This window comes from Molothrus aeneus, chromosome 8, assembly GCF_037042795.1.
Source record: "Molothrus aeneus isolate 106 chromosome 8, BPBGC_Maene_1.0, whole genome shotgun sequence".
NCBI classification, from domain to species: domain Eukaryota; kingdom Metazoa; phylum Chordata; class Aves; order Passeriformes; family Icteridae; genus Molothrus; species Molothrus aeneus.
The window spans coordinates 3,119,746-3,141,602 of record NC_089653.1 but is presented as its reverse complement, the minus strand read 5'-3'; the positions used below and the strand labels follow the sequence as shown (position 1 = coordinate 3,141,602).

At 45.7% G+C, this 21,857-nt stretch overlaps 1 protein-coding gene across 3 annotated transcripts in view; it reads right to left on the bottom strand.

Moving 5' to 3' along the window:
- Positions 1 to 1,716: 1,716 nt before the first annotated feature.
- The window catches only part of MICU1 (mitochondrial calcium uptake 1), a 94,009-nt gene continuing 73,868 nt past the window's right edge, over positions 1,717 to 21,857 (bottom strand). For all 3 annotated transcript variants that reach the window (XM_066554447.1, XM_066554445.1, XM_066554446.1), the window contains 4 exons: positions 15,638 to 15,775; positions 10,416 to 10,524; positions 4,702 to 4,791; positions 1,717 to 2,436 (listed from right to left, as the gene is read on the bottom strand). In XM_066554447.1, the coding sequence (XP_066410544.1) occupies positions 2,273 to 2,436; positions 4,702 to 4,791; positions 10,416 to 10,524; positions 15,638 to 15,775 (501 nt within the window). In that variant the 3' untranslated portion in view covers positions 1,717 to 2,272. The remainder of the gene's footprint in view (positions 2,437 to 4,701; positions 4,792 to 10,415; positions 10,525 to 15,637; positions 15,776 to 21,857) is intronic.

Here is a 21,857-nt window from a genome sequence, read left to right as displayed (position 1 = left end):
AGCGGGGCTCGGGGGCGGGGATTTACCGGAGCCGAGACCTGGGGAGCCCCAGCCGGCCCCCAGCAGGGGAGGGGACGCCAGAGAGCACCCCCGGACCCTGCTCCTGGAGGGTTATTAACAACTCTATTAACAACTCCTTATTAGAGCCTCCGCCTCATGGAGTTCCTGCCCTTGGAACAGGGCCTGGCTGCAGGGACCGTGCCCGGCACGGCCGAGGGGGACCCTGAGGAGGGGTGAGGCTGCTCGGGTGTCGGAACCCAGGACATTCCTCTGGCTGCCCTGGGTGATTCGAGACCCTGGCACGGAGTCAAAGACACCTATGCCTTCGATTTTAGCCCATGGAAACAATTACCAACTTTGTGTGACGAGTTACAAACCACAAGAGTTTGAGTAGAATGATAGTGAATTTATCACAGGGTGAAAAATTAGAATTTTGAGGATTTAGAATGGGGGTTCAAGAGGCAAGATGGAGGAATCTGAGCGTGTCCTGTCCTTCTTATCCTCCATCTTTTGCTGGGATTGTGACACTTCTGGATTGGTTTAGAGTAGAGACAGACTGTCTAACATAGGTGATGGGTATTGGGAAATTATGGTAAATAAAGTACATGTAGTTCTTAGTATAAAAAGCTAACACCACCCCAAGGGCAGTGAGTGTGCCACAACCCGACCTGCTGGACAGACCACAGTGGGTCAGAGAAAGAATGGAACAGATAAAGAGAAAATAAACAACCTTGAAAAGCAGAGCCGAGGAACCTCGACTTCTTCAGTTGTGGGGCTGGGAAAAAATACTCTTTAATACCTCGGGAGGCATTTCAGCAACACAAAACCCGAGATTTGGGGCTGTGACACATTGTTTCACATTCAGTTGCAGCAGGGATGGCAGGAACAACCTTCATCCCAAAAGAGAATTCAGGGACAGGCGACAGATCCTGGGAGCAGGCAGGAGAGAGGCAGGCAGGGCCACACCTGCGCTCCCACCTTGGTCTGTGGGTGTGAGGTGAGTGACAGCACAGCGACGCCCAAACCACCCCAAAACAGCCTGGGAAATGAGGGGGAGAGGATGGGGTGATCAGGATCAATATCCCTGTGTGAACCATGGAATCCTACAATGGTTTGGGTGGGAAAGGACCTTAAATCCCATCCAGTGCCACCCCTGCCATGGGCAGGGGCACCTTCCACTGTCCCAGGCTGCTCCAAGCCCCAAAGTCCAGCCTGGCCTTGGGCACTGCCAGGGATGCAGGGGCTGCCCCAGCTGCTCTGGGCACCCTATGCCAGAGCCTGCCCACCCTCCCAATATCCCATCCATTCCTGCTCTCTGGCTGTGGGAAGCCATTCCCTGTGTCCTGGCACTTGAGGCCTTTGTCAACATTCCCTCTCCATGTTTCTTGTCACCTCCTTCGGGCACTGCAAGGCCACAGTGAGGTCACGCTGGAGTTTCTCTCCAGGCTGAACAATGCCAGCTCTCCCAGCCTTTCCTCCCAGCAGAGCTGCTCCATCCCTGTGATCACTTTGGTGGCTTCCTCTGGACTCCCTCCAGCAGCTCCATGTCCTTCCTGTGCTGGGGACAGAAAGTATTCCAGGAGTGACTGATCCCCTTTGTCCTTCCAGCTCTGGAAAGTCATGGGGGTTTCCCCCCACTCCCAAACCACCCCACATTCAGTGCCAAAGCCCCTGCCCTGGGGAAGGATGTGGAGCAATGCAGAGACAGAGCCAGGCTGAGGGAGGAACATCTTTACAAGGAATTTTACAGAGGACAGCCCCCAGCAAACCACACCTGCCAGCCCTTCCCAGCACAACTCCCCATTCAGGGAATCAGGGAGCTCCTGCTTGTGCAAGGCAGGAAGGGCAGGAGAGCTGCACTGCTTTTAGCTGCCCTTCTGCAGCAGGTGCAGCACAGGGCTTTTGGCTGGCTGCAATCCTGGCCTGGGATCCAGGGAATGCAGGAATTGTCTGGCTTTTCTGAGGAGCAGGCTGAGAATCAAAAGAACCTCCCATGCCATTTTTCATAGCATTAAATAAAGGTGATTTGGGGCCCAGCTCTGGAGCAGGGCACATCATGCCACGGAGGTGCTGGCAGTGAAAGTCCTTTGCTTGTTCCTGAGAGAGAGGAAGATGGAGGAGCCAGCAGCAAGCAAATTCAGCAGGTGTGGATTTCTAACTTGGATTGACAAAACCCTCCTGGCACAGCCAGCCTGGGCTCTCCAGAGCCTGGTGCCACCCTGCTGTGCCCATGGGCTCATCCAGGGAATGGGGGTGCTCCTTCCCAACCCCACTACTGCTGCTTGGGAGCTGTGAAGTCCCAGGCTGTCTCCTGGGCACACTTCCACATGGCCCTCATGAGCCGTGTGAAGCCCATGTCCTTGGGCTTCTCCAGGCCGCGCATCAGGCGCTGCTTCATGATGGCAACAAACTCCTTGTTGCTCAGCTCCCCATTCCCTGCAAAAAGGAGGAAAAACAATCAGAGACCCACCAGCAACCTCCTTGAAATGATAACTTTAAAGGGCAGCAGCCATGAGTGTCCTTTCCTGCAGAAACTGAGACCACATCTGGCTGCCACCTCCCAAAATATCCTGCTGAGCAAGGGCTCCTGAGCCACAGGGTTTAAATCCCAACCCCATGGATGCTTGCAGGAGGCAGAGAAGCAAATGCAAGCCAAATGTCCCTGTCCTCCCAGGAAACACTGCTTTAAGTGGTTTAGGAAATTGTTGGGTGCACAAATTTGTTGATCTGATGAATGAGGTTATGGAAAATGCAGCCACTGGGCAGCAAAATTCCAGCAAACTATCAAGGGTTGAGCAAAATTCCCTCCAGTGGATGCCTGTAATGCCTGTAAACACTGATGGAGTGAAAACAACAAAATAATAATAATAAAAAATGTCTGTGCCTGCTTTTCGACTTGTTTTCTTCCTTGGGGGACTCCTCTGGCAACCAGAGTCTTTCCCCCTAAAGATTTGCTATCAAAATATTTAGGAGATTCTCCTCTGAGAGAAGGCAAACAGGGAATATTTGGTTACACTTCAGCTTACTCTGATCTTCAGCCTGATCATCTGGCATGAAGATTTATCACAACAGTGGTACTGAAGCACAGAGGAAAATAAAACAGGAGATGTGACCTTAGGGAGGTGCAAAGGAGCAGGCAGGACTGAAATCAAGAGGGACAACAAGGACTAAATTAATTAAATATATTTTTTGATGTTCATACTTATGCAGCAGTGCTGCCACTCAGAGCTGCCAGATGCTGGTGACTGTGCTGGAGAAGCAGGGTGCCAGCCAGAACTCTGATTTTGGCCTGGCAGTTTTGGGCAAATGCAGAATTGCCTTCTTTCCAAGTCAGAATTGCTGTCACCTGGCAAAGGCTCCAGTAACTCCCGTTAAATCAAGCTGGGAGTGCTTCAGCATGACAACAACCACCCTGGGGCACTCACAGCCTCTGCAAAGCCAGCTTCCCAGCAGGGCACAGTGCTGCTATTAATTAATTAAAAATTAAGCTGACATTTGTCTAGGACTTTGGAGATAAAGCCCCAGCCAGGCTCATTTCCAACACTGGAGCACAACAGTTCATTCTGTTAGACCAACTGGAGTTCTCTGGGTGGGGGAAAAGGAGCAAAGTGTGCACACCAAACCCTCCCATCTGTGCTCCAACATCCCCATCTCACAGGGTGGGTACCCCTGGATACCCTTCCCAAAAGGGCAGGGGGAATGTGGGAAATGGATTTATAGAATTCTCAAAGCCTGGCAGAAGGTTTACACAGTGTGTGCATCTGTATGCAAACCTTGAGATAAGAAATGCTGACTTAGAAATGCCCTGGAACAGGACAGACAATGTGGAGAGAGAAATGGAACTAGAAACAAGTTTCAAAGGATGCCTTGTAAAAGAGACTGGATACTTTGGAGAAATAGAACTGTGAAAGATGCATTGTAGTGGGACCCAGGAGGGGTAATTTTAGATGATTCAAGGCATGTCACATTCACATTTTCTGAAAAATCCCTTTGCCCAGGATTTTGCTCCTGGGAAGCTGAGAAGCCTCAGAGAGAAGGAAAACAATAATTATCTGATTTGCTTCTCCTGTGTTTTGCTGCTTTGCAATGTATTTGGACACTGTTTATCAAACAGGTGGTTGTTTCATTGGTTTCATGTGAATTATTTTGTCTCATTGGCAAATCAGGGCCAAGCTGTGTTGGACTCTGGAAAGAGTCACAAGTTTTCATTATTATCTTTTTAGCTTTCTGTAAGTATCATTTCTGTATTCTTCAGTATAGTTTAGTATAGTATTCCTTAATATAATATAGTATCATAAAATAATAAATAAAATAAATTAGCCTTCTGAGAACATGGAGTCAGATTGATCATTCCTTCCTGCCATGGGGCACCCCACAAATACAATAAAGGCATTTACAGCATGGTGTGGCAAAAGCTGATAGGCCAAGAAACACTTATAATGTAATTAGGAAATGGTTGGCTTGTGACTGTGATGGTGTGAATTACAACATCTGTATTGTCTCACCCTCCACATGAGACTGAAAATGGAATAAAAGTCTTTAAATCACCTCTCAGTTGCCCATCTCTGGGTCAGAAAAGGGCATAATCCACCAGGGGATCTCCCCAGCTCCACGGACACAGAGCATGGCCAGAAGAACCATTTCCCCCAGGTTTCCTGCCCTGGGCTCTCTCCCAGCCTGGCTGAGCTGGTGCTCACTCACCGTCGCAGTCGAAGAGTGCGAACACCACGTCGCACACGTGGTCTGACAGCTCCACCTTGGCCACGGTCCTGGCCACCTGCTGCATGGTCACTGCAACACAGGGAGGGCACAGGGTCACACAGGGGCCAACCCCAGCAGGACACTCCTGTTGCTCCGTGGAAACCAGCCTTGGTGTCCTCAGAGAGGCTGCAATAAGCTTGACCAACGAGGCAGCTCCTCCTGACAGCATTCCAAGGAATGCTATCCTGTCACAGACATATTTTATGAAAAATCTTTTTGCTAGGATCTTTTCTCCTAAGAAGCTGAGAAGCTTCAGCTTCTCCATGTTTTGCTGCCTTAGAATGTGATCTGGAGAACTGTTTACCCAGCATGTGAAATTGTTTCTACTTGATGACCAATCACAAGTCCAGCTGTGTTGAGACTCTAGTCAGCCACAAGACTCTATTATCATTGCTAACCTTCTGATGAAATCCTTTCTTCTTTCTTTAGTATCATTTTAATATATCATTTTAATATAATATAGATAATAAAATAATAAATTCGCCTTCTGAAACATGGAGTCAAGATTCTCATCTCTTCCTTCATCCTGGGATCCCTGCTAACATCACCACATTATCCAGCATTCAATTCTATCAAGCAGGGTATTCCAAAAACTGGGAATTCCAAAACCTGCTTTTCCTGTTGCAACCCAATAACTGCAGGAGAAACCCACCCACCCTCCTGCAGGGAGCAGACCAGATTAACTTTGCAATAAAATAAAGAGTTGTAAGGAATTATTTCCCTTTTCTCCCTAGACTGGCAGCAGAGAAGCAAGCAGGAGTTTTATTCCCCACCTTTAGAAAAGGGCAATCCATGGAGCTATCAATCTGGCAGGGTTAGGCAGTTGATTTTGCTGCACAAATGGGAAAAGAAAAGCCCCCTCACTAGGCTGGTGTGAGTGTATTTAAAGTTAAATTGCTTCTCTACAAAGCCTGACCCAAGGAAATGCCATCCCCAGAACCTGGGCTCAATGTTTAGCTGTGGAGCAAGGGAAGAGAGGGAAGTGGTGCATCACAAAACCAGACTGAAACCACAGCCTCTGCTTTCCTTATGGGCTTCTGCATCCCCAGTCCTTCAGGAATTTTGGAGAGTTAAGTGCGTCACAAAGGAAGAAATAATAATCCAATTTATACTGTAACTGGATTAATTGCAAACTGCATAAAATATTTCTAATGGGATTTTTCATTGATGCTTACATTACTGGTACCTTCCACCCCGTTTCTGCTCCCCTGAGTGAAATCTGGGGTTTTCTGAGAGGAATTCACTGCCACCATCAGGTCCTTTTCCCCATAAAACCTCTCCTTTTACTAAATAATGCAGGAGAAAATTGAAATGATGCATTATATATATGTGAAATATTTATAATCTCAAGTAGGACCCTACTTTTCCCAAGTAATTATTCTTTCTGAGTGAAATTCCTTTTCTCCATGAGTGATGTAGCTCCAGTCAGCAGTTATTACTCTGTATTTCCTCAGACAACAGCACCAAATTTCATTTAATTTGTGTTGTAAATGTAAAATTTCTCTCAAGGTGCTTCACCTTGATGCCATCCTCCCCTCCTGGTGCCCTAGGTACCCTGTGGCTATAGCCTTACTTATAAAAAAATGTTAGAATGATTTCTTCATCATAGAATTTCAGAATGGTTTGGGTTGGAAGGGGCCTTAGAGCTCACTCAGTGCCACCCCTGCCATGGGCAGGGACACCTTCCCCTGTCCCAGGCTGCTCCAAGCCCTGTCCAGCCTGGCCTTGGGCACTGCCAGGGATCCAGGGGCAGCCCCAGCTGCTCTGGGCACCCTGTGCCAGGGCCTGCCCACCCTCACAGGGAACAATTTCTCCCTAACACCAAATCAAAATCTCCCTTTCAATTTAAAACACTGCCCCTTGTCCTAATTCCTTTAATTATAAGTTATGTTATGCTGCTGAGATTTTCCCCACTCCTTCCATCTCTGCAGGGAATCTCCTGATCCCTCCCCTCCTGTTTGTTTTTCACAGCCACAGTTTTCCCAGCTGGAACTTGCACTCATGGCCAGCAGTTCCTGCTTCCTCTCTTATTGATCCAACTGCACAAGTGTCAGCTCCATCCCATCGTTCCTGCTTGATGCCAGAATGACTCCACAGGGGCTGCAGGACTGTGCTGTGCTGGTTTTTAAGGAATCAAAAGGAAGAGGGAAAGCATCTCTGCTTTCACATCCACACACATGCTCCAGACCACAAGGTAGCTCAGGAAGGCAAATAAAATTGAAGCAAAGCTGCTGGAATCATTTCTTTACCGTGAAATGGAATAGGTGCTGTCTGGGGAGCATCTCTTAAAGCCTGTCCAGGTTTGGAATTCTGGGATAGAAATTCTCCTGGATTTCATATCATCAAAAATGAGTTCCACATTTCTATCTTGAAAAGCTTCTTAAATTTCATGCATTGGTATCTCCCACTGGTTCCTTTAATGAGCCATCTGAGTGATTTTATGCAAGTTTAGAGTCTGACACAGTTATCCTTTTTTTCCACTCTGATTCCCAGAAGTGCACTGTGAGCAATGCCTCACTGAGTGCTGCTCCAGGCCAGGGCCTCACCAGATGGCAAACTTCACTTTTCCCTCCAACTTGGGATTAATCACACATGTGGCCAAAAGAATGGACAGCTGGGCTGCTGCCTTTGTTTTCCAAATGGCACTGGGGGTGATGGGAGCAGGGCTCCCTGCCCTGGGCCATTCCAGGATGGAAAGGCAGGACACACATGTGTGTTTGGGCTCCCAGAAATCAGCCTCATGTTGATGCACACGTTTCATTTCAGGGCTCCCAGTTGGAAATGCTGGATGCTATCACTGGCAGCATAGCTCCCAAAATCTATTTAATTTTTACAAATCATTTGCATGAGTATGTGCTGGCACACCCATCCAGAAAGAGATGGATAAGCCTTGTGCAATCCTGTGTGCACAGCACATTTTCCTTGCTCTTCTCAAACTGCAGCCCTGCAGCTGAGCAGAAGCTGTTTTGACATCAAAGGCAGCATGATAGAAAGTCATGGAGATCAGGGAGAAAAAAGCAGAGCTCCCAGACCAGAGCAGAGCTGTTGGTGCAATATCCACAGCCAGAAATGTGGAAAGGAAGGAGATTCCTTGGAGACACCCCAAACCTGACTGCAGCTGCGGGGATCCTGTTGGACACCAGGGTCCCAGAGCCCCTCCCAGTACCAGCACTGCCATTAGTGCAGAGGAGCACTCCAAGCTCTGCTTCTCCCATCCCTCTCCAAGGCACAGGGCAGCAGGCAGCAATTCCATGGCTGTGCTCCAGCTCACCTCTGCCCCTCCCTGACTCCCTGTTCACTCTGCAGCCGTTTCAAGCAGCGTTATTCAAATAAAATGATTTTCCACGAACCTCTCTGGGGCTCCAGCCCTGCTCCAAGCCACAGATCAGTGGGATCAGCTGTCTCCCTGTGCTTTGGCCCTTCTATGCCTTGCCCCAAACCCCACAGGAGTTATCCCACAGCTCCCTGCTGGCACCAGGGCTGCTTGGAAAGCCTGGCTGCACACAGTGCCAGGAAAAGTGCAATTCACACCCTCCTAAAAGGGGAATAAGCACCAAATTCAGTTCCTGCCCTGCTTCCAGCTGTGAGCCCAGGCTGGGGAAGTCTCCTAAGGAGTGCTTGTGATTTAGGAGAATGACAGCTATTATGTTGCTGGGAAAATGAAAGATGGGCTAACAAATAATCTGGGTCTTTTTAAATGGGTCATTAAAATACAGGTTTATGATCCTTTTTAGAAGAAGAAGAGACTTTAATTCAGCACAGAAAACAGGCTGTCAGGCTCTGGCTGTTTGGTAGCAGCCATTTTTTCCCCTCTGAAATTTTAAACAGCCCTTTTAAAACCATAATAATGTTTGCTGCATTGTTAACAGCAAATTATTACACATACCAACCTCTTCCTAGTCCCCATCCCAGTGTAGTTTTTACTTTGTTAGTTTGTAACCAGCAACCTTGTGAAAGCTTCACTTTTGGGAGGGCACACCCCATTTATGGTTTATTTAAATCTGATCCCTGCCCAGGGAAGGTTCCCTTAGCCCAGCCCAGCACTCCCAGCTCAGTGGCTGCACAAGCTCATTAATGGCACATCATTAAACAGCAATCACACTGATTTACCAACTGCACACAGACCTAAATTCTGTGAAAATGTGTATTCCATGACAGGACAAATGCTAATTTCCTGTAGGCACTGAGTAAATTTGATTTGCTGGGCTATCACCTCCCCGGGGATGCTACAGAAAGGGCTCAGAGCAGCAGCAGCACACCCAGACTTGGTATTTTACTTTTAAATGAAAGGAAAATCCTATCAGCTTCTTTTAAGTCTTAAGGTAATGATGTTCTAAACCAAAGAGTACAGATGATTTCCCCCCAAAAAATTTAAGATGAGAAGGGCTGCTGACACACACAAGAAGAGATGTGACACGTTTGTTTCCCTCTGTAATTTCACTGTCCCCAAACCTATTAATGCCTTAATATTCCCACAACAGCAGCAGTTGGAATAGCTGGCTTCCAAAATGTTTAATTCTGCAGCTGCCTAAATGAATCAGCTTTAACTTTGTAGCAGACAAGAGTTTCCACTTAGCCTAAAATTCTTTTAATGAGTTTGCTATCTTTATTTTATATCCTCAGTCTGTTAAAAAAAAAATCCCTCTTAAAAAAACCCAAAGACCAAAGCACTTGTGACAGATCCTGGCAGCAGGGTGGGACCTGGTTTGAAATTTATTTTGGGGATTTTTTGCCTTTTTTTAAAAATCAGTGTGTCAGATCTAAGAACAAACCTGAGACAGACCAGCTCAGGAAAGGAAACATGGTGATAAGGAGAAGGATATGGATTGGTCTGATCAATAAACCACATTATTACCAAGGTCCCCAGGAAACACCAGCTCTGAGGTTTATTCAGCCCACTCCTCTGGACTGTGGGTTATCTAAGATTGAGTCTCTGGACAGACTTTAATGCTCAGTCTGGGACCTCAATGGTGTTCCACTGCTCTCACTCTTTCCCTCCAGCACTCCCAGGAGCTCTGAAGGTGTTTGCTACTGCTTGGCTTCCCAATCAGAAATGCATCATCCAGCCCTTGTTTCTAGGCAAAGTCAATGATTTTTGAGCAAAGCTGAAACAAAACAAGGGTTGAGCAGTTCCTACCCCAGCCCCAGTGCTGCTGTGCCTCTGCCATGTGATCAGAGACCTCCACAGAAAATAACTCTGCAAGAATTCTTTTACACTCCTTTTTGAAGTCCTTTGTATAAGGGGGAAAAAAGGTCCCTTCAGAAGATGGGGATGAGGAGGAAACAGTGGTGTCCCTGGGATCTGGAAGCACAGCCTGTGGCACACTCATTAGCTCACCCTGCCTCTGCACACAGACAGCAGAAAGGTCCCTCTGAAGGTACCACCATGAAATCACTGCTTCCTCATCCTTTCAGGCTACACATGCCAGCCTTGCTTCTCCCTCCACTGAAAACTGTGGGAGTACAAAGCCTGAAATCCCTCTTTACCCATGGATGTACTGAGCTAGGCACCTATTACAGGCAGGAATTACACTTTGGGTACATTTTTAACCTGTCAGCTTGGCCTTGTCTGACATCTTCCCAACTCCAAAGACACAGCATGAGCTGTGCTCCCTCAGGCTTTCAGCACCTCAACACCCCACAGGTTTCAGTACCTTTATCAAGAGAAGCTCCAGCCATGTGGTAGAAGCTCAAAGCTGTGTCCACATCATTTATGTTCTTCAGAAAAGTGAAGAAGTTCTCCACCTCCTCAAAAGTCAGCCCCTAGGACACAGAAAAGACACTCATGTGGTAATGGGACAGAGATCATGGACACTCCTGGAAATGACACAGTGACCCACTGGCCCAAAGCTGCAGCCACAAGTGCAGAATTCATCTGCACACTCCAAAAACTCAGCCTTGGCACCTGAGGATGTTTGGGTTGTGACCTGTACTTTTGTTCCCCTCCTGGCCCCACCAGTCCCACAAAGGAAAGGGATTGAAAACCATTTCCAGGTGAGCAGACCTCAGATGTAGGAGACCACTGCAAACAGGTGCATTGATAAATTGATTTGAAGCCTGCACACTTGCAATGGCAATATCAAACAGTCCATGTTTGATATTTTGATTTGATATTTTGATATATTGATATTCTCAGTAACTTTTCCTGGTTACTGAGAATTTCAGACTTTCTGTGCTGGCAGACACTGACCTCCAAGAAAACATTACATTTAACCTGAAGCCATAGAAAAGGTTTCCAAAATTAAATGATAAACCTAAGATTATAGGTGTGTAGTTTGAATAAAAGTGTGTAATATCACATAGTAAAAAACTTAGAGCTTAATATTTTAAAATACAGTAATATATATAAAGCAAGATAAAAATTTTAGAGCAGAAGCTAGTCCTTCTTCAACTTCTTCATGAGTTTAGGTAATGTTGTGTAGTTAGATAAAAAAGTCTGCATTGCAAGTCAAAGTAGTTATTGAGTTAAAAGTAAAAATAATTTAAGTGTCATTTCTTAATTAAACAGTTTATCTTTAAAAGACCTTGTAGAGAGAGATACATCTCCATTTTGTAATTTGTTAGTAAAGTGCTTGCTGTAGAACTCAGGGTTTATGAGACTGTAATACAGATAAGAACTAATAAACATATGAATCCAAACAAGAAATACCATCTCACACATTTAATCCCAACCCTAACAACAAAAAAAGATTAAAAACTCAACAAGCCCATGCACTGTAAGGTCTCTCCCAAGAGATCCAGGGATCCCTGGGGGAATTCAGGTCTTACCCAGTGTGGCAGAAGGTGACACTAAAGCACAGAAGTGTCCCAGTTTGCTTTGCTGCTGGAGACAGGATCCCTGTCTGCTCCACACACCTGGGCCAGGTAAGCATGTGCTCAGTGACAGCCACACTCTGGGACAGTCATGGAAAAACATCCTGAGATCCCCAGGAGGAGAACTGCTGATGAGCACAGCTCTGAACCCCACCTGGTTACACTGCACCTGATTTTACCACTCTGTGCAGCTGCAGCACCACCACAGCACTGCTGGGGATGCCTTGAGAAGGCTGCCCTAGAACAGAGGCCAGACAGAGCTAAAGAATAAAGCAGGGATTTATTAAAAGGATCTCCTCAATGGATCCACCTTGGGCAGCACAAGAGCCCAACCAGGGCTGCACCCAGGATGAACCAAAATGGGCACAAAATGAACCCAAGATGAACCAAAATGGTCACAAAATGCACGACTGCTCCCGGGGTCTCTCCCTTTGATCAGTTCTGCTCCATTTGCATCTTGCAGTTCATTGTCCCATTCCAGCTTTAGCCCATGCAGTCCCATCCTTGTTTTTCTCTCTCCAGCCCACGGTGTTTGTGCTCTTGGGCCTGAGATTTGGATCATTTGTCCTTGGTCCCCAGCTGGAGCAGGAATTGTTTTGTCTCCCTGCTCTGTGCACAGAGCTCACCATCCCTTAATGTGGAGCTCAGACCCACACACTAAAGCAGCACAGAATGTGAAATATAAAAGCTAAACCTGAAGCATCACTGGGACAGGAGCTGGAGCCTCCAACTCCAGCAAAGCCATGGCAGGGAGCCAAGGGAGGAGGTGAATCATCACCACAGTAATAACCACTCAGACTCCCTCTCTGGGACACATAAATCAGCTTGTCAAGAGAGTTCAGGTCCAGGCTCCTCCTATCCTGCCTGGCACGACAGATTAATAGAGCAAGATATTAAAAATCCAAACTGCAGAACACAGCCCAGCTCCAGGACCTGGACGTGTTCAGCAGGTACTGTCAAATATGAATTTACACAATCTGCTGTAACTCTGCTCAAACAACTTCTAATCAGGGAAGAAGCCACCAATCTTTTGAAAGAAAAAGAACATTTTTAAGGTCTTTCCATACAGACATTTGGGGCTTGTTCCTATCTTTGCTGTAAGGGAGTACGTGGCCCTGCAGTGATGATCTGTGTGTGCACTGACACATGCAACAGCAGCTTTGTCAGCCCTGGACTCATGGATCTGGGCCAAAAAGGATGAGATGGCAAAATGGGAGAGCACATGTGGACAACAGAGCTGAGTGAAGAGAGAAATCCCTGGTGACTCTGCAGGGAGCTTTCCTTGAATGTCTGCCTGCTCCTCTTCCTGAGGGGAACACTAGGATGCACAGCAGAATTAAATTAAATACTGTCCTAGGGAAAAAATAATCCAATAAATCAGGTACTTCTGCAGGAAGCAACGCAAAGATCCCCCTGTTTTGTACAATGGTTCTACAAGAGAAAACATCTTTGCAATTATCATGATGCCTCCCTGCCAGAGCAGGGCACAGGGAGTGTGGAAAGCCTGGAGGAACCAAGTGTGGCCACTTCCAGGCCAGCAGAAGATCTGTGCTGTGATCTGCCTGCTCTGTCTGGGACATCTGGGGGTTGCAGTGTTCTAAGCAAAGAGCCATAAACCTTGTATTTCCTGGGATTCCCAAAATTTGCCAAGGCCAAGCAGCACTGCTGTCTGTGCAAAATGGAGCCCTGTTTGGAATCCTGCAATGGTTTGGCTGGGAAGGGACCTCAAAGCCCATCTCATAGGCAGGGACACCTTCCACTATCCCAGGATGCTCCCAGCTCCACCCAACTTGGCCTTTGTGGTCCTTTCACCAGCTGAAAAAACCAAAACCAGTGACACAAGTGTATCCTACAAATTGTGGCATTCACAGGGACAAAACCACTGAATGTCTGTAGCAAGAATACCATCAATATTATGAAATTTTATATTTTTTGAGGAATCCTATAGGTGAGGCTGGCATAAACATTAACTCTGTTCCAGCTACCAAAATAAAAAAAAAAATCAGAGATTGGGACAGCCTCAGGCAAGTCAACAGATGAATGATCACATCTTTCAAGGCATTTGTAGCTCCAGCTGTTATTCATAATCAGCTGAATCCCTTCATCACCCAAGTAATCCTCACAAAACATAAACAGGGAGATTCCAGAAGCACTCACCTGCTTGTAACACAACAGCTCAAACATCTCCTGCAAAAATGAGGACTGTTCACCTGGGAATCCAGATCCAGCCAGGAATTCCACCTTACTGCCACCCCCTGCTAAAACCCCAGCCAGCCCTTGAAGCACATGTGGGAGATGACATGAATCACTGGTTTCTGAAGAGACAGCTTGGTTTTCCAGCAGTTAGGGGGGCATAAACCAAACAATACATTGCTTGTGAATATTGCTGATGATTCAGGTCCTTCTTAGCAGGAGAAAAGCAGCTGTGTAAGTACAGCTTGGGGTGGACACTCATAAGCAATGTTAGACAAAACAGAGTGTGGCAGCTCTGCTGAATAGGCAAAGTTTACCTACCCAGGGTAAAATGGGATTTTTCCTCAAGGAAAAAAAATAATGAAAGCAGATTAGCAGTTAATAGAAGAAAACTTATCACTCTCAAAAGCAGGAATGAAGAATAAAAGCCTTGGAAAACAGCTAAAGATTAGATTAAACCCAGAGTTTTATTGTTTTGGAGGCTGCCAGGGTTGCCTTGCACAGTCAAGGTAATTGCATCAGACAAAGAAGACAAGGTTTGGCAGATTCCATAAGACAGCTCTCTCAAAAGAACTGCACTTCCAAGGGAAAGCCTTGCTGGGTGAGTCTGGGACAGTTCTGGGCATTTCACCCTCACCAGTGTAAGCAATCATGAATTTTTCACCATTTCTGTTCCTTACAAATATTTTTTTTTGTCCTATTGCTCATTTTCTCTCCTTGAAAGTCCTTGGAATAAAGGAAGATAAAGATTTGCTCCGAATCTGGCTGGCTGTAAATAGAAAGACAATCTGGCTGATTTGGGGATGAGGAGTAAGGTAAGAACAAGAAGTTCTTCCTCTGGCACAGATGTCAGGGTCTTGGCTTACACATGAAAGGAAGAAAACATCTGCTGTAGGAAACCTTCCAAAATAAATTCCTTTGCCTCTTTTCTCACACAGCCAGCTACTGTTCAGTAATATCTATACACACACACACACACATATATCTACATATATATATAAATCCAAAAATCACAGCAAAAGAATCAACAATTTGCAAACTTCAAAAGCAGAGCTGATATTTTTCTATTAGACACACATTGCATTTAAGCACTTTTTCCTGGAGAAATCAAATTATTCCTGTTAATGTAGGAATCCCATTCAGGAACAAAAAGAGCTGCAGACCCTGGTCAGAACTTGTGTTTTATAACACACTTGGCACCTAAACCAGTAAAGAAATAAACTCTGGTTCTGATGTTAGAAGAAAGCAGCCCTAAAACAGCCAGCCAAAGACTTTCCATCCATTCTCACTTTGATGAATTGCTTGTTTATATCCCAGTTAATAAAAGAACATTCTGGCTTAATAAAAGAACATCCATTACAGGGGCAGATGTAAAATTCTAATGCTCAATAATTTCTCAGCCCATACTTGCCTTACCTGATAAAGCACATCTTGTGGTATGGATATCTTATTCCAAGGACTCTCCCTGAATTAATGAGTGTAGGATCTGCAAACTTACTCCTCTCTAAATTGTGAGTAATTTTCTCCAGAAGTTAATAACTAAATAATAAACTGCCTGTTCACAGAAGTTAACGAATCCAAGGTCGAGCCAGGAACTGGGAGCACGGCTTCGGTGTTTGTCCTGGCTCCAGACCCAAGGTACCATTCAGCAAATTGAATTTTTAAAATTACAGCATCTATTTTCATAAGGAACAAACCTACAGGCTGCACTGGACACCAACCACTGCACTCCCAGCTCTTCCCTCTCTCCCCCACAGCTCAGCATGGAGCGGACGCTTTTCCAAAGAGGACAGGGGATTGCTTAACTCATTTCTCAGCCCAACCTGGGGCTGGGAGGAATTTTCCCAAATTTTCCACGAATGCCACTGACCTCTCCATCCTGGAAGTGCTTCTTGAGCTGCTTGAGCATGACAGTGAGCTTCTTGGACTGCACCCCGCTGTAGGCCAGCAGCATGCTCCCGAACTGCCGCTCCGTGATCCGCCCCTCCACCGGGTCGTGCCGCTCAAACTGCGAGGGAAGGGAACGGGGAGGTGAAAACCAGGAGCAGCACAAAGCTCCACCTCAGGTGGGAGGCATGAAAAAGGCACCATAAAGAATTAATATTGCAGGAAACTCTGGTGAATGAGAAGTGTTGATGTGCTCCAGGATTTGCTTTCCCCGGGATTGTCTCTCCACATTCGCCCTATGTGCAATTCCTTGGACAGCTCTTGGGAGAAGCCTCTGTTGGAGTCCTGGATGCTGAGAATTTTAGACTTTCTGTACTAACAGAGTCTAACCCCCAAGAGAACACTGCATTTCACAGAATTCCCAGAATTCCCAGAGTCACAAGGTTGGAAGAGACCTCCAAGATCATCGAGTCCAACCCAGCCCCAACACCTGAACCAAACCCTGGCACCCAGTGCCACATCCAGGCTGTTTTTAAACACATCCAGGGGTGGTGACTCCACCACCTCTCTGGGCAGTTCTTTATCACCCTCTCTGTAAAAAACATTTTCCTAATATCCAACCTATATTTCCCTTGGCACAGCTTGAGGCTGTGTCCTCTGGTTCTGTCAGTGCTGCCTGGAGAAAGAGCCCAGCCCCAGCTGAGCACAGGCACCTTTCAGGTGAGTTTTCATTTGACCTGAGGCCATGGAGAAAGCTTCCCAAATTGATTGATAGCACAAAGATTATGAGTGTGTAGTTTAATTAGAAGTGTGTAATATCACAGAGTAGAAAACTTAGAGTTTAGAATTTTAAAATATAACAATATATGAGACAAAATAAAAGTTTTAAGACAGTAGCTAGTTGCTTTTCTTTACCTTCTTCTTCATACGTTTAAGTAATATTTTATAATTAAACAAAAAATTCTGCATTGTGGACTTCAAGTAATTAGTTATTAAAATAAAAGTAAAAATAATTTAAGTTTCATTTCTTAATTAAGTAGTTTAACCTTAAAAAAACTTACATAAAAATAAACATTTTATAACTTATTAATAAAATACTATAAAACTCACAACTTATAATATATATAAAAATAATAAACATCTGAATCTAAATACGAAATATCATCCCAAGCACTTCAATCCCAACCTTAACAAAAGTAAAAAAACCAAACAAAAAACCCTAAAAAACCAAACCAAAACCAAAACAAACCCACCAAACCCCAACATTTAATGGTGCCCCAGTGTGAGGCCACCTGTTGAGGTCAGGAGCTCCCTGAAGAAATTGATAACGTGCAGCTGTGATCTGGAAAGAAAAAATCCCCAGGGAAAAGAAAGAAGAAAAAAGGAAGAAAAAAGAACTCAGAAATCCCTCCCAGCTTTATCCCACAGGACTGGGCTAATGAGTGGCTGCTCTAAACAGGAACAGTGGTTAATAAACCAAAGAGAAGTCCTGCAAAGGTACCAGTGTCCCAGCAAGGGAAGCTTCATGGATGTCTCCAGACTTCACCTTCCCCAAGTTCTCCTCATCCTCAGCCCCTTCCAGTCCCTGACTCTTACAAATGCTGCTGTGAGGCCCCTGCAGAACTTGCAAAAAGCCCTTTTGAGAAGGGCAGAGAAGGTTTTCCCCACTAATCCATCTCTCCTGCAGTGGTTTGTCTCCCAGCTTGCACTGCAGGGGAGGAGGGAAGAGCCATTGCCCAGCTTGGGAAGGTGCTGGCTGGGAGCACCAGCTCTGAATAATGGGCTCTGAATAATCCTTTCCTCTTCCCCCTCCTCTGTGAATCTACCAGCATCAACATCAGGCTTCACCCAGCTTCACAGATCTCAGCACTTGGGATAGATTATATCCCTCCAAATTCACCAGGAAACACACCACCAACACTCCAGCTGATCACAAGCCAGAAGATGACATTTAACAACAAAATTAATTTTTTAACTCATGGGAAACAACTTGGTACCAGTGACTGACATTCTGCTGCCTGCTGAGTTGTCCATTCCAGCCTTAGCTGCTCTTCAGTGCTAATGAAAATTTAATTATTACCACATCAACCAGATTTTGGCTGCTTTTCCCAGTGGGAAACCAAGGGATTCCTGATAAGTGGAGCACCAAGGCTGGAGGGATTTGTATGGGTGACTTTGGCAGGAGGCAGATCTCAAATGGAGAAATTCTGCTCCTCAGCCCCTTGTGCTTTCACCTGAGTGGCCCACACAGTTTTGGGGGAAAATGGTGATTTTTACTGTCATCTATACAGGCTTTGGGGATCACTCAGGATGCAAAACATGGGCCTCTCCTGTGCTGGGGAAAGGAGAGGGAAAACTCATTTTTGGAAATGTTCTTCATTAAAAAGCAGAAGTAGTAGTTTCTGCCATGCCTGAAGAATGCAAAGAAAATGCCCCTGGGACACAAAAATTTTCCATCAGTGCCGCTTTTGAAGCTTTCTTCTGCTGTAATATTCCTAATTTCATCCCCAAAGACACAAATCAGCATTTTTCTACCAACAGCCTTAAAATACCCCAGGTTTTAGCAGAGCTTTAGGTAGAATCTTTAATGAAAGGCTAGGAAATGTGTCCAAATAGCTCAGCTCAACCTCCTAAGTGGTGACTATGCTTAGAAAATCTCAAGTTGGTGTCTAAAGCCCATCACTCCCTCTCCCCCTGCCCTGCACTCAGGATCAGCCCCATGGGGTAACACAAGCAAGCACAGCTCCCTGCAGATTGGGCAAATAAAGAACCAGCTCCTTGTGGGTTTTTTGGAGCTAAACTTTTAGATTGTGGTCAGTTTTGCACTACCAGATGCAAAAAAGACCAGGAAGGAAAAATTAAATACTTTTCATCTTCATTTTTCTACTGATACACCACACAGCTATTCACAAGAAACAATAAAAAATAAAAGCCTGGAAACTATGGAATTTATGCTGCTTATTATTTATCTCATTTTAAAATGAACATTTCTAACATTAGACAAGGACACTCAGATGCCCACTGTCATGTACAGCCAGGTCAGCCCAGAAAGGGGCTGGGAAGTGAGAGCTGGTCCACATCCATTCCCAAATTCCAACAGAAGCACCACTGAACTGAGTAAAAGCAACAGCATCACAGTGAGGGATAAAGAAAGTTCAAATCTTCCCTCCAAGCTGCTGTCAGATGCATTTAAATTAATTACAGAAGGGATAAGCAGGCCATGTCATTTAATTTCAGGGAAGAAATTATGTTTATTTTTTTCTGCTGTGTCAGAGATTGTGTTTATCCATAAAGAAACTGGGCTCCAAAGGATTTGTGAGTGGAGACTTATTGATTTCTGATGAAAGAAAATCCCCAGGTACCACTGACACCCCCTTTCCTGGGAGCAGAGGTACATCCATGCTCATCTACCCTCTGGAATGTCTTCTAGCCTAACACAACTCAGCACTAGGAGATGAAGGAGGGTGTAAAACCTACAGGAATTTGTCTTTCAGTACTCAATACACAGCCTACAAACAGTGTTAAGTGTTAAAATCCTCTGGGTATTTGAAAAAGCAGGAAAAATAGTGCCCATTCGCAGGAAATCACAATTATCTGCCCTCAGGCACAGGATGATACTGTACAGGTTATTGTTCTGTTCACTGGGGGGGAAATAACCCCACACCCTCCAGGGAGGGGCTGCAGGGCACAGCACACCGGGGTTTACTACAGCTACCAAGTCCTGTGACAGCCTTTTGCCCTTTATGGATCTTAAAGAAGGGAAAGCAGAGCCAAAGCAGAGCTCACCTGGCATTATCCAGAAGGGGCTGGAGCAGCTCCTGCTCCCAACATCCCACCAGGACAAACAGAGGACAGGGGGGTCCTACCCCAGGCCAAAATCACACCCACAGTCAGCCAGCGAGTCCAAAACCTCCGGAGCAGCTTCCACCGGCAGCCACTTGGTGCCAGCAGTGGATTCTGCATCTGCACCAGGCAAGGAGAAGGGGAGAGAATGCTGGCCAGGGTTCTTTCTGCAGGCCAGGACACCCGAGGTGCTGAAGAAATTAGTTTGAAATGTAAAAAGGCTTGAAAGAATTTTGAAATTCATTCAGAGGCAACGTGATGTGAAAGGAAATCCGAGGTGTTTATGGAACAGCTCAGCAGGAACTGTAGGGAAAGGACAGGAGGGAATGGCTTCAAACTAAAATAAGGGAGGTTTAGATGGGATATTGGGAATTAGAATTGTTCCCTGGCAGGGTGGGCAGGCCCTGGCACAGGGTGCCCAGAGCAGCTGGGGCTGCCCCTGGATCCCTGGCAGAGCCCAAGGCCAGGCTGGACAGGGCTGGGAGCAGCCTGGGATGGTGGAAGGTGTCCCTGACATGGCAGGGGTGGGATGAGATGAACTTTAAGTTCCCTTCCAACCCAGGCCATTCTGGAATCCTGTGGGAGGGGAAGAAAGCAGCAGAAATGGGGTGCAGCCCTTGACTTCACCAGCTTTGCTGGCCCAGTCCCTGTAGCCAGTCCAAAAACACAGCAGGGTATTCCCTGACTTTTTTTGTTATTTAAAAGATTACCCTTAACCTTACACACATGTTAAATAGCCCCAAACTCCCCCCAAAGCTGACAGGATGAGCATATTCCTGCTCCTCTATAAGATGAGATTCCCAGATTTATTCAAACAACCCCACAATCCTTCCTTCTGAGAGAAAAGCTTTCTCACATGAGGAGAGCAGAGGACAAATAAGCAATTTCCCTGCTTCTACATCTCCTTAATTGCACAGCTTTATGGAAAGGCAATACAAGGAGCCATCATAAAACAACAGACCCATAATATCTTTTCTTCCTTGCTTCACTGTTTTTTTCCTCCACTAACTCAATCCATCTTCCCCTGCAGGAAATCAAATCCCAGGCTCTGAGGAGCATCCAGCCCAAAGCAACTCAGAGACACCACCATAAGAAAGATCCTGGTGGAGAAATAAAACCTGGTGGAAGTTCCTAAATGCAGACACTGGTTTCCTTCCATCTCTCCCTCTGCCAGCAAGGCTCACCAGTGGGAAATGAAGCAGCTCCCATGGCCTCAGAAAAAGGCCAAGTTTGGGTACCACACACACTTCTCAGGGGAAGGTTTCTCTTCCCAGCTGATTCTCCTTCCTCCTCAATACATTTTTCATAATCAATAGTGTTAATAGGGGAAGATTCTACCTGAAACTCCAGTGCTACAATCTGTGGGAAATGGATTTGTAGAGAATTTTCCAAGTTTGACAGAAGGCTCACATAGTATGTATTTGTATGTAAACTTTGAGACAAGAAATACTGACTTAAAATGTCATGGAATAGGACAGACACTGTTGAGAGAGAAATGGAATTAGAAACAAGTTTTAAAGGATGGTTTTGTAAATAAGATTAGATTCTTTGGAGAAATGGAACTGTGAAAGATGTATTGTAGTAGAACTTCTGAGGGGTAATTTTAGATGATTGTTTTAAGGTATTTACAGCATAAATACCTTAAGTGTTGTGGTAAAAGTTGATAGGTTAAGAAATATTTATAATGTATTGTAATTAGAAAATAGTTGGCTTTTAATTGTGATGGTGCAAATCATAACATCTGTATGGCTTTACTCTCCACATAAGACTGAAAAGTTTTTTAAACATTTATTGATTGTTTTATTTCTGACTTCTCAGTTGCCCCATCTCTGTCTCAGGAAAGGGCATAATCCAACAAATACCCTCTCTAACCAGAGAAGGGGAGTTTAAAAAACTGTTTCAAAAAGGAGGAGCAGTGTTTTGTGATTGCTGCCACCAGACCCAAGTGGGCACAAGAGAGCAGCCCCTGCTCTGCAGCTGGGGAGGGGACACCAAAACCCCAGGGAGGGCTCAGCAGCACCAGACAACCACGAGTGCCTGGCAAAACCTCCCAAGGAAAAGTGGGATAAACTGATTATCCCCTCCTTGCTAAGCTGGCATTTTTGGGCTGGACACACACTGGTGGCTTGTGTCTCTTGCTTTGTTTGCTGAAGAAGAAAATGGCTGAAATAACCTCCAGGCCCCTGCACTTGGCACAGGCACAGAGAGCATTTGGGATCCACCAAATCCCATCGGTGCAGGAGGGAAACACCCAGCTGTAACTGGAGCCAGCACCATGAAAACACAGCTCAGATTTTCCTAAAGCAATGCCAAAAGGATATACTTCCCATCCTCTTCAAACACTCACATTAGCTAAATAT